The sequence below is a fragment of the Crinia signifera genome, chromosome 12 (genome assembly GCF_055691185.1).
Source record: "Crinia signifera chromosome 12, ASM5569118v1, whole genome shotgun sequence".
Lineage (NCBI taxonomy): Eukaryota > Metazoa > Chordata > Amphibia > Anura > Myobatrachidae > Crinia > Crinia signifera.
The window spans coordinates 7,809,492-7,823,988 of NC_139228.1; the positions used below are offsets into that span (position 1 = coordinate 7,809,492).

The following is a 14,497-nucleotide window of genomic DNA, read 5'->3' on the forward strand; positions in this document are numbered from 1 at the left end:
AACAGACAGTTACATCCCACATACCCACCATAAGTGTGTAACTGGCTAGTGATCATACTAAGCATTCAAACCCCTGCAATGCTCTCTGCTGTGGTACTTGTAGCAATGTGTGGTCTGTATTTCAGCACTGATATGAAGACCAGGCCTGTGCTAGAAGCACTACAGCAGGTGCACACAGCATCTTACAGATCAATTAATTACTTATTGGTATATTGGCGACACCCTAAATCCCACCTACCTGATCCTCCTGTGGGATCCTGTGATCTTCCTCTGTACAATCCCGTGAGTGACGATGGGGGAGATCTCTCTCTGGGGTATATCTGCTGCTGGATCCATCTGTAGGAGACACACAGTGACTGAGGACATCACTTATATATTTAGCCAGATCTGTCAATCATCCCCTGTGTGTATAACGCTGGGCGGGGTTACAAGAGTGATTGAAAGCGTTATACACACATAGTTTCTGCACCCACCCCCCCCCCCCCGAGCGGGTCTGCCAGCACCATGCCCCCCCGAGCAGGTCTGTCAGCACCCCCCCCCCCCACCGCACCACAGAGCGAGCAGCGGGTCTGCCCGCACACCCCCTCCCCCACAGGCAGCAGATCTGCCCGCACGCCCCCCCCCCCCCCCTGCCAGGACCCCCCCACCTCCCCCACCAGCATCGGGTCTCCCCGCACCCCAGAGCGAGCAGTTGGTCTGCCCGCACCCCCACCTCTACCAGGACGCATCCCCCCGCCCGTATCCAGACCCCCCTCCCCCCGCGGGTCTGAGCGCACAACCGCCCACCCCCGCCCAGATCGCCGGGTCTGCCCGCACCCTCCCCCCCCCCCATCAGCGGGTCTGCCAGGACCCCCCCCCCCCCCTGGATCAGAAGGTCTGCAAAGCCCCAACCCCAGGATCAGCAGGACTGCCTGCACAAACCCCCCGCGAGCAGCAGGTTTGCCCGCACACCCCCCCCCCCTACGAGCAGCGGGTCTGCCCGCACACACACACCCCCCCAAGCGGGTCTGAGTGCACAAACCCCTGACACCCCCCCCCCCCCACGTGACCTCCCCCCTGGATCAGCGGGTCTGCACAAACCCCTGACACCCCCCCCCCCACACACACACACGAAGCCGCAGGTCTGCCAACCACGCTGCCCGCCCCCTTCCCTCCCCCAAGGCAGCGGGTCTGCGAGCACGCCCCCCCACCTGCTGCATCAGCGGGTTTTCCTGTACCGCCTCCCCCACTCCCAGAGCAGCGGGTCTGCCCGCAACCCACCCGCCACAGTAGTGGGTATGTGGCGGGACTGACCCACTCTGCCCCTGAAGCAGCGGAGGGTCTGCCGACGCCGCTGATCCAGCAAGGGGTGGGTAGGGCGGGGGGTGCGGCCATACCCGCTGCTCCAGGAAGTTGCAGGCATACCCGCTGCTCCAACGAGGGGGGGGGGGGTTTGCGTTCAGACCCGCCGCTCTGGGGAAGGGCGAGCATACCCGCTGCTCCAGGGGGGGGGTGTTTCGGCCAGACCCGAAGCTCCGGGGGTGGGGGGCGGGTGTAGCCCCTTACGATGGTGTGAATCACTTAGTTGTATATATGTGACTATCAGACGGTGTGTATGTAGGTCACCCCACATCTGTCTCCACTTACCCAGTGATGAGAGCGGCCAGTGAATCTCCACATTCTCATACAGATCCCGGAGTCCTTCTGTATTCTCTGGCTCCTCCTGACACTGTATAGGAACCTGACATACACACAATGACACAGTCACCAGCCAGACACATCCCGCGGTGTTACTGTATAACGTCCCCTTCCCAGCAGTCACCTCTCCTGTCACATCCCTTGGTGTTACTGTATAACGTCCCCTTCCCAGCAGTCACCTCTCCTGTCAACTCCCCGGTGTTGCTGTATTACGTCCCCTTCCCAGCAGTCACCTCTCCTGTAACATCCCCGGTGTTACTGTATAACGTCCCCTTCCCAGCAGCCACCTTTCCTTTAAAATCTCCGGTGTTACTGTATAACGTCCCCTCCCCAGCAGTCACCTCTCCTGTCACATCCCCGGTGTTACTGTATAACGTCCCCTTCCCAGCAGTCACCTCTCCTGTCACATCCCTGGTGTTACTGTATAACGTCCCATTCCCAGCAGTCACCTCTCCTGTCACATCCCCAGTGTTACTGTATAATGTCCCATTCCCAGCAGTCACCTCTCCGGTCACATCCCCCGGTGTTACTGTATAACGTCCCCTTCCCACCAGTCACCTCTCCTGTCACATCCCCAGTGTTACTGTATAACGTCCCCTTCCCCCCAGTCACCTCTCCTGTCACATCCCCAATGTTACTGTATAATGTCCCATTCCCAGTAGTCACCTCTCCTGTCACATCACCGGTGTTACTGTATAACGTCCCCTTCCCAGCAGTCACATCCCCAGTGTTACTGTATAACGTCCCCTTCCCAGCAGTCACCTCTCCTGTCACATCCCCAGTGTTACTGTATAAAGTCCCATTCACAGCAGTCACCTCTCCTGTCATATCCCCACTGTTACTGTATAACGTCCCATTCCCAGCAGTCACCTCTCCTGTCACATCCCCAGTGTTACTGTATAATGTCCCATTCCCAGCAGTCACCCCTTCTGTCACATCCCCGCTGTTACTGTATAATGTCCCATTCCCAGCAGTCACCCCTTCTGTCACATCCCCGGTGTTACTGCATAACGTCCCCTTCCCAGCAGTCACCTCTCCTGTCAACTCCCCAGTGTTACTGTATTACGTCCCCTTCCCAACAGTCACCTCTCCTGTCAACTCCCCGGTGTTACTGTATTACGTCCCCTTCCCAGCAGTCACCTCTCCTGTCACATCCCCAGTGTTACTGTATAATGTCCCCTTCCCAGCAGTCACCTCTCCTGTCACATCCCCCGGTGTTACTGTATAAAGTCCCCTTCCCAGCAGTCACCTCTCCTGTCACATCCCCAGTGTTACTGTATAACGTCCCATTCCCAGCAGTCACCTCTCCTGTCACATCCCTGCTGTTACTGTATAATGTCCTCTTACCAGCAGTCACCTCTCCTGTCACATCCCCAGTGTTATTGTATAACGTCCCCTTCCCAGCAGTCACCTCTCCTGTCACATCCCCCGGTGTTACTGTATAAAGTCCCATTCCCAGCAGTCACCTCTCCTGTCACATCCCCAGTGTTATTGTATAACGTCCCCTTCCCAGCAGTCACCTCTCCTGTTACATCCCCCGGTGTTACTGTATAACGTCCCCTTCCCAGCAGTCACCTCTCCTGTCACATCCCCAGTGTTACTGTATAACATCCCCTTCCCAGCAGTCACCTCTCCTGTCACATCCCTGGTGTTACTGTATAACGTCCCCTTCCCAGCAGTCACCTCTCCTGTCACATCCCCAGTGTTACTGTATAACGTCCCATTCACAGCAGTCACCTCTCCTGTCACATCCCCCCTGTTACTGTATAACGTCCCATTCCCAGCAGTCACCTCTCCTATCACATCCCCGCTGTTACTGTATAACGTCCCCTTCCCAGCAGTCACCTCTCCTGTCACCAGTTGAATGATCTCATTGGTCAGTTCCAGGATCTTCTGGTCAGTGTCTCGCTCCTGTATCACGGTGTGAGGTGGAGGCACCATGATGGGGCTCTGGGTCCTGCTCCTTCCTCCCAACACATTGGGATGGCTCCTGGGTGTCACACGCTCACTAGATCTCTGTATCAGTGCTGTGTAATCCTGTGTATTGGGATAGACAGCAATATACAAGTAAATGAGGCTCCATGTAGTTGCTCTACTGCTGCTCCTGACATAACCAGTGGGTCCAACATATATATCACTATACAGACCTCTCCCCTATATATAACATACGCAGCGTGTGCCGGGGGATTATACCTCATTATATATCACTACACAGACCCCTCCCCTATATAATAATATCACATACGCAGCGTGTGCCGGGGGATTATCCCTCATTATATATCACTATACAGACCCCTCCCCTATATAATAATATCACATACGCAGCGTGTGCCGGGGGATTATCCCTCATTATATATCACTATACAGACCCCTCCCCTATATAATAATATCACATACGCAGCGTGTGCCGGGGGATTATCCCTCATTATATATCACTATACAGACCCCTCCCCTATATAATAATATCACATATGCAGCGTGTGCTGGGGGATTATCCCTCATTATATATCACTATACAGACCCCTCCCCTATATAATAATATCACATACGCAGTATGTGCCGGGGGATTATCCCTCAATATATATCACTATACAGACCCCTCCCCTATATAATAATATCACATACGTAGCGTGTGTCGGGGGATTATCCCTCATTATATATCACTATACAGACCCCTCCCCTATATAATAATATCGCATACGCAGCGTGTGCCGGGGGATTATCCCTCATTATATATCACTATACAGACCCCTCCCCTATATAATAATATCACATACGCAGCGTGTGCCGGGGTATTATTCCTCATTATATATCACTATACAGACCCCTCCCCTATGTAATAATATCACATACGCAGCGTGTGCCGGGGGATTATCCCTCATTATATATCACTATACAGACCCCTCCCCTATATAATATCACATACACAGCGTGTGCCGGGGGATTATCCCTCATTATATATCACTATACAGACCCCTCCCCTATATAATATCACATACGCAGCGTGTGCCGGGGGATTATCCCTCATTATATATCACTAAACAGACCCCTCCCCTATATAATAATATCACATACGCAGCGTGTACCGGGGGATTATCCCTCATTATATATCACTATACAGACCCCTCCCCTATATAATATCACATACGCAGCGTGTGCCGGGGGATTATCCCTCATTATATATCACTATACAGACCCCTCCCCTATATAATAATATCACATACGCAGCGTGTGCCGGGGATTATCCCTCATTATATATCACTATACAGACCCCACCCCTATATAATAATATCACATACGCAGCGTGTGCCGGGTATTATCCCTCATTATATATCACTACACAGACCCATCCCCTTTATAATAATATCACATACGCAGCGTGTGCCGGGGTATTATCCCTCATTATATATCACTATACAGACCCCTCCCCTATATAATAATATCACATACGCAGTGTGTGCCGGGGATTATCCCTCATTATATATCACTATACAGACCCCTCCCCTTTATAATAATATCACATACGCAGCGTGTGCCGGGGTATTATCCCTCATTATATATCACTATACAGACCCCTCCCCTATATAATAATATCACATACGCAGCATGTGCCGGGGGGATTATCCCTCATTATACAGTGTATCACTACAAAGACCCATCCCCTTTATAATAATATCACATACGCAGCGTGTGCCGGGGTATTATCCCTCATTATATATCACTATACAGACCCCTCCCCTATATAATAATATCACATACGCAGCGTGTGCCGGGGGGATTATCCCTCATTATATATCACTATACAGACCCCTCCCCTTTATAATAATATCACATACGCAGCGTGTGCCGGGGTATTATCCCTAATTATATATCACTACACAGACCCCTCCCCTATATAAAAATATCACATACACAGCATGTGCCGGGGGATTATACCTCCTTATATATCACTATACAGACCCCTCCCCTTTATAATAATATCACTTACGCAGCGTGTGCCGGGGGATTATCCCTCATTATATATCACTATACAGACCCCTCCCCAATATAATAATATCACATACGCAGCGTGTGTCGGGGGATTATCCCTCATTATATATCACTATACAGACCCCTCCCCAATATAATAATATCACATACGCAGCGTGTGCCGGGGATTATCCCTCATTGTATATCACTATACAGACCCCACCCCTATATAATAATATCACTTACGCAGCGTGTGCCGGGGGATTATCCCTCATTATATATCACTACACAGACCCATCCCCTTTAAAATAATATCACTTACGCAGCGTGTGCCGGGGTATTATCCCTCATTATATATCACTATACAGACCCCTCCTCTATATAATATCACATACGCAGCGTGTGCCGGGGGATTATCCTCATTATATATCACTACACAGACCCATCCCCTATATAATAATATCACATACGCAGCGTGTGCCGGGGTATTATCCCTCATTATATATCACTACACAGACCCCTCCCCTATATAATAATATCACTTACGCAGCGTGTGCCGGGGGATTATACCTCATTATATATCACTACACAGACCCATCCCCTATATAATAATATCACTTACGCAGCGTGTGCCGGGGGATTATCCCTCATTATATATCACTACACAGACCCATCCCCTTTAAAATAATATCACTTACGCAGCGTGTGCCGGGGTATTATCCCTCATTATATATCACTATACAGACCCCTCCTCTATATAATATCACATACGCAGCGTGTGCCGGGGGATTATCCTCATTATATATCACTACACAGACCCATCCCCTATATAATAATATCACATACGCAGCGTGTGCCGGGGTATTATCCCTCATTATATATCACTATACAGACCCCTCCTCTATATAATATCACATACGCAGCGTGTGCCGGGGGATTATCCTAATTATATATCACTACACAGACCCATCCCCTATATAATAATATCACATACGCAGCGTGTGCCGGGGTATTATCCCTCATTATATATCACTATACAGACCCCTCCCCTATATAATAATATCACATACGCAGCGTGTGCCGGGGGATTATCCCTCATTATATATCACTATACAGACCCCTCCCCTATATAATAATATCACATATGCAGCGTGTGTCGGGGGATTATCTCTCATTATATATCACTATACAGACTCCTCCCCTATATAATAATATCACATACGCAGCGTGTGCCGGGGGATTATCCCTCATTATATATCACTATACAGACCCATCCCCTTTATAATAATATCACTTACGCAGCGTGTGCCAGGGTATTATCCCTCATTATATATCACTATACAGACCCATCCCCTTTATAATAATATCACTTACGCAGCGTGTGCCAGGGGATTATCTCTCATTATATATCACTATACAGACCCCTCCCCTATATAATAATATCACATACGCAGCGTGTGCCGGGGGATTATCCCTCATTATATATCACTATACAGACCCCTCCTCTATTTAATAATATCACATACGCAGCGTGTGCCGGGGGATTATACCTCATTATATATCACTATACAGACCCCTCCCCTATATAATAATATGACATACGCAGTCTGTGCCGGGGGATTATCCCTCATTATATATTACTATACAGACCCCTCCCCTATATAATATCACATACGCAGCGTGTGCCGGGGGATTATCCCTCATTATATATCACTATACAGACCCCACCCCTATATAATATTACATACGCAGCATGTGCTGGGGGATTATCCCTCATTATATATCACTATACAGACCCCTCCCCTATATAATATCACATACGCAGCGTGTGTCGGGAGATTATCCCTCATTATATATCACTATACAGACCCCTCACTTATATGATATCACATACGCAGCGTGTGCCGGGGGATTATCCCTCATTATATATCACTATACAGACCCCTCCCCTATATAATAATATCTAATACGCAGCGTGTGCCGTGGGATTCTCCCTCATTATATATCACTACACAGACCCCTCCCCTATATAATAATATCACATACGCAGCGTGTGCCGGGGGATTATCCCTCATTATATATCACTATACAGACCCCTCCCCTATATAATAATATCATATACGCAGCCTGTGCTGGGGGATTATCCCTCATTATACATCACTATACAGACCCCTCCCCTATATAATAATATCACATACACAGCGTGTGCCGGGGGATTATCCCTCATTATATATCACTATACAGACCCCTCCCCTATATAATAATATCACATACGCAGCGTGTGGCGGGGGGGATTATCCCTCATTATATATCACTATACAGACCACTCCCCTATATAATAATATCACATACGCAGCGTGTGCTGGGGGATTATCCCTCATTATATATCACTATACAGACCCCTCCCCTATATAATATCACATACGCAGCGTGTGCCGGGGGATTATCCCTCATTATATATCACTATACAGACCCCTCCCCTATATAATATCACATACGCAGCATGTGCCGGGGGATTATCCCTCATTATATATCACTATACAGACCCCTCCCCTATATAATAATATCACATACGCAGCGTGTGTCGGGAGATTATCCCTCATTATATATCACTATACAGACCCCTCCCTTATATGATATCACATACGCAGCATGTGCCGGGGACTATCCCTCATTATATATCACTATACAGACCCCTCCCCTATATAATAATATCACATACGCAGCGTGTGCCGGGGGATTATTCCTCATTATATATCACTATACAGACCCCTCCCCTATATAATAATATCACATACGCAGCGTGTGCCGGGGGATTATCCCTCATTATATATCACTATACAGACCCCTCCCCTATATAATAATATCACATACGCAGCGTGTGCCGGGGGGATTATCCCTCATTATATATCACTATACAGACCACTCCCCTATATAATAATATCACATACGCAGCGTGTGCTGGGGGATTATCCCTCATTATATATCACTATACAGACCCCTCCCCTATATAATATCACATACGCAGCGTGTGCCGGGGGATTATCCCTCATTATATATCACTATACAGACACCTCCCCTATATAATATCACATACGCAGCATGTGCCGGGGGATTATCCCTCATTATATATCACTATACAGACCCCTCCCCTATTAAATAATATCACATACGCAGTCTGTGCCGGGGGATTATCCCTCATTATATATCACTATACAGACCCCTCCCCTATATAATATCACATACGTAGCGTGTGCCGGGGGATTATCCCTCATTATATATCACTATACAGACCCCACCCCTATATAATATCACATACGCAGCATGTGCTGGGGGATAATCCCTCATTATATATCACTATACAGACCCCACCCCTATATAATATCACATACGCAGCATGTGCTGGGGGATAATCCCTCATTATATATCACTATACAGACCCCTCCCCTATATAATATCACATACGCAGCGTGTGTCGGGAGATTATCCCTCATTATATATCACTATACAGACCCCTCCCCTATATAATAATATCTAATACGCAGCGTGTGCCGTGGGATTCTCCCTCATTATATATCACTACACAGACCCCTCCCCTATATAATAATATCACATACGCAGCGTGTGCCGGGGGATTATCCCTCATTATATATCACTATACAGACCCCTCCCCTATATAATAATATCATATACGCAGCCTGTGCTGGGGGATTATCCCTCATTATACATCACTATACAGACCCCTCCCCTATATAATAATATCACATACACAGCGTGTGCCGGGGGATTATCCCTCATTATATATCACTATACAGACCCCTCCCCTATATAATAATATCACATACGCAGCGTGTGCCGGGGGGATTATCCCTCATTATATATCACTATACAGACCACTCCCCTATATAATAATATCACATACGCAGCGTGTGCTGGGGGATTATCCCTCATTATATATCACTATACAGACCCCACCCCTATATAATATCACATACGCAGCATGTGCTGGGGGATAATCCCTCATTATATATCACTATACAGACCCCACCCCTATATAATATCACATACGCAGCATGTGCTGGGGGATAATCCCTCATTATATATCACTATACAGACCCCTCCCCTATATAATATCACATACGCAGCGTGTGTCGGGAGATTATCCCTCATTATATATCACTATACAGACCCCTCCCCTATATAATAATATCTAATACGCAGCGTGTGCCGTGGGATTCTCCCTCATTATATATCACTACACAGACCCCTCCCCTATATAATAATATCACATACGCAGCGTGTGCCGGGGGATTATCCCTCATTATATATCACTATACAGACCCCTCCCCTATATAATAATATCATATACGCAGCCTGTGCTGGGGGATTATCCCTCATTATACATCACTATACAGACCCCTCCCCTATATAATAATATCACATACACAGCGTGTGCCGGGGGATTATCCCTCATTATATATCACTATACAGACCCCTCCCCTATATAATAATATCACATACGCAGCGTGTGCCGGGGGGATTATCCCTCATTATATATCACTATACAGACCACTCCCCTATATAATAATATCACATACGCAGCGTGTGCTGGGGGATTATCCCTCATTATATATCACTATACAGACCCCTCCCCTATATAATATCACATACGCAGCATGTGCCGGGGGATTATCCCTCATTATATATCACTATACAGACCCCTCCCCTATTAAATAATATCACATACGCAGTCTGTGCCGGGGGATTATCCCTCATTATATATCACTATACAGACCCCTCCCCTATATAATATCACATACGCAGCATGTGCCGGGGGATTATCCCTCATTATATATCACTATACAGACCCCACCCCTATATAATATCACATACGCAGCATGTGCTGGGGGATAATCCCTCATTATATATCACTATACAGACCCCTCCTCTATATAATAATATCACATACGCAGCATGTGCTGGGGGATAATCCCTCATTATATATCACTATACAGACCCCTCCCCTATATAATATCACATACGCAGCATGTGCTGGGGGATAATCCCTCATTATATATCACTATACAGACCCCTCCCCTATATAATATCACATACGCAGCGTGTGTCGGGAGATTATCCCTCATTATATATCACTATACAGACCCCTCCCCTATATAATAATATCTAATACGCAGCGTGTGCCGTGGGATTCTCCCTCATTATATATCACTACACAGACCCCTCCCCTATATAATAATATCACATACGCAGCGTGTGCCGGGGGATTATCCCTCATTATATATCACTATACAGACCCCTCCCCTATATAATAATATCATATACGCAGCCTGTGCTGGGGGATTATCCCTCATTATACATCACTATACAGACCCCTCCCCTATATAATAATATCACATACACAGCGTGTGCCGGGGGATTATCCCTCATTATATATCACTATACAGACCCCTCCCCTATATAATAATATCACATACGCAGCGTGTGCCGGGGGGATTATCCCTCATTATATATCACTATACAGACCACTCCCCTATATAATAATATCACATACGCAGCGTGTGCTGGGGGATTATCCCTCATTATATATCACGATACAGACCCCTCCCCTATATAATATCACATACGCAGCGTGTGCCGGGGGATTATCCCTCATTATATATCACTATACAGACCCCTCCCCTATATAATATCACATACGCAGCATGTGCCGGGGGATTATCCCTCATTATATATCACTATACAGACCCCTCCCCTATATAATAATATCACATACGCAGCGTGTGCCGGGGGATTATTCCTCATTATATATCACTATACAGACCCCTCCCCTATATAATAATATCACATACGCTGCATGTGCTGGGGGATTATCCATCATTATATATCACTATACAGACCCCTCCCCTATATAATAATATCACATACGCAATGTGTGCCGGGGGATTATCCCTCAGTATATATCAATATACAGACTCCACCCTTATATAATATCACATACGCAGCGTGTTCCGGGGATTATCCCTCATTATATATCACTATACAGACCCCTCCCCTATATAATAATTTCACATACGCAGAGTGTGCTGGGGGATTATCCCTCATTATATATCACTATACAGACCCCACCCTTATATAATATCACATACGCAGCGTGTGCTGGGGGATTATCCCTCATTATATATCACTATACAGACCCCTCCCCTATATAATAATATCACATACGCAGCGTGTGACGGGGGATTATCCCTCATTATATATCACTATACAGACCCCTCCCCTATATGATAATATCACATATGCAGCGTGTGCCGGGGGATTACCCCTCATTATATATCACTATACAGACCCCTCCCCTATATAATAATATCACATACGCAGCGTGTGCCGGGGGATTATCCCTCATTATATATCACTATACAGACCCCTCCCCTATTAAATAATATCACATACGCAGCGTGTGCCGGGGGATTATCCCCCATTATATATCACTATACAGACCCCTCCCCTATATAATAATATCACATACGCAGCGTGTGTCGGGGGATTATCCCTCATTATATATCACTATACAGACCCTCCCCTATATAATAATATCACATACGCAGCGTGTGCCGGGGGATTATCCCTCATTATATATCACTATACAGACCCCTCCCCTATATAATAATATCACATACGCAGCGTGTGCCGGGGGATTATCCCTCATTATATATCACTATACAGACCCCTCCCCTATATAATAATATCTCATACGCAGCGTGTGTCGGGGGATTATCCCTCATTATATATCACTATACAGACCCTCCCCTATATAATAATATCACATACGCAGCGTGTGCCGGGGGATTATCCCTCATTATATATCACTATACAGACCCCTCCCCTATATAATAATATCACATAGGCAGCGTGTGTCGGGAGATTATCCCTCATTATATATCACTATACAGACCCCTCCCCTATATAATAATATCACATAGGCAGCGTGTGTCGGGAGATTATCCCTCATTATATATCACTATACAGACCCCACCCCTATATAATATCACATACGCAGCGTGTGCCGGGGGATTATCCCTCATTATATATCACTATACAGACCCTCCCCTATATAATAATATCACATACGCAGCGTGTGCCGGGGGATTATCCCTCATTATATATCACTATACAGACCCCTCCCCTATATAATAATATCACATACGCAGCGTGTGCCGGGGGATTATCCCTCATTATATAGCACTATACAGACCCCTCCCCTATATAATAATATCACATACGCAGCGTGTGCCGGGGGATTATCCCTCATTATATATCACTATACAGACCCCTCCCCTATATTATAATATCACATACGCAGCGTGTGCCGGGGGATTATCCCTCATTATATATCACTATACAGACCCCTCCCCTATATAATAATATCACATACGCAGCGTGTGCCGGGGGATTATCCCTCATTATATATCACTATACAGACCCCTCCCCTATATAATATCACATACGCAGCGTGTGCCGGGGGATTATCCCTCATTATATATCACTATACAGACGCCTCCCCTATATAATAATATCACATACGCAGCGTGTGCCGGGGGATTATCCCTCATTATATATCACTATACAGACCCCTCCCCTATATAATAATATCACATACGCAGCGTGTGCCGGGGGATTATCCCTCATTATATATCACTATACAGACGCCTCCCCTATATAATAATATCACATACACAGCGTGTGCCGGGGGATTATCCCTCATTATATATCACTATATAGACCCCTCCCCTATATAATAATATCACATACGCAGCGTGTGCCGGGGGGATTATCCCTCATTATATATCACTATATAGACCCCTCCCCTATATAATAATATCACATACACAGCGTGTGCCGGGGGATTATCCCTCATTATATATCACTATATAGACCCCTCCCCTATATAATAATATCACATACGCAGCGTGTGCCGGGGGATTATACATTATTATATATCACTATACAGACCCCTCCCCAGTGTTACTGTATAATGTCCCATTCCCAGCAGTCACCTCTCCGGTCACATCCACGGTGTTACCGTATAATGTCGTCTTCTCAGCAGTCACCTCTCCTGTCACCAGCTGAATGATCTCATTGGTCAGTTCCAGGATCTTCTGGTCACGGTCTCCCTCCTGTATCAAGGAATGAGGTGGAGGCACCATGATGGGGCTCTGGGTCCTGCTACATCCTCCTGACACAGGGGGATGGCTCCTGGGTGTCACGCGCTCACTGGATCACTGTATTAGTGCTGTGTAATCCTGCTTTAATGCTGCTCCTGACATAACCAGCCTTCACTTTTATGATGGTGATTCTACACTCTAACTCTCCTTTCCTGATCTCTCTCCATCTATCCTCAGTCATTTCCAACTGTCTCTCTTCTATCTATTCTTGGATGATTCAGTGCTTTTTTAGACTTAAAACATGGGTCCTCAAACTGCGGCCCTCCAGATGTTGTGAAACTACAAATCCCAGCATGCCTTGCCACAGTTTTAACACTCCCTTATAGCAAAACTGCAGCAAGGCATGCTGGGATTTGTAGTTTCACAACGTCTGGAGGGCCGCAGTTTGAGGACCCATGACTTAAAATGTCTAGGACTGAACTGATCATCTTCCCACCCTCCCACATAAAATCCAACCATCTTTCATCCTAACTGTCCATGCTCACTGCTGCCCTTTATGTGTCACTCTGGGATGCAGTTGAAATCCCGGCGGTCGAAATCCCGACCTCCGAAATGCTGGCACTTTATCCCTCTGTGGGTGTCCACAACACCCATAAAGCAAACCCGCA

At 46.7% G+C, this 14,497-nt stretch overlaps 1 protein-coding gene across 3 annotated transcripts in view; it reads right to left on the reverse strand.

The window, feature by feature from the left end:
• LOC146050608 (uncharacterized) overlaps positions 1–14,114 on the reverse strand; it is a 22,349-nt gene extending 8,235 nt beyond the window's left edge. For 2 of the 3 annotated variants that reach the window (XM_083167695.1, XM_083167691.1), the window contains exons 1-3: positions 3,523–3,744; positions 1,627–1,720; positions 239–336 (exon numbers count right to left, since the gene is read on the reverse strand). In XM_083167695.1, coding sequence (XP_083023821.1) covers positions 239–336; positions 1,627–1,720; positions 3,523–3,618 — 288 coding nt within the window. In that variant the 5' untranslated portion in view covers positions 3,619–3,744. Of the gene's footprint in view, positions 1–238; positions 337–1,626; positions 1,721–3,522; positions 3,745–13,775 lie in introns of those variants that run through there. The other variant, XM_083167692.1, reaches the window with a different exon arrangement.
• Between the last annotated feature and the right edge of the window lie 383 nt (positions 14,115–14,497).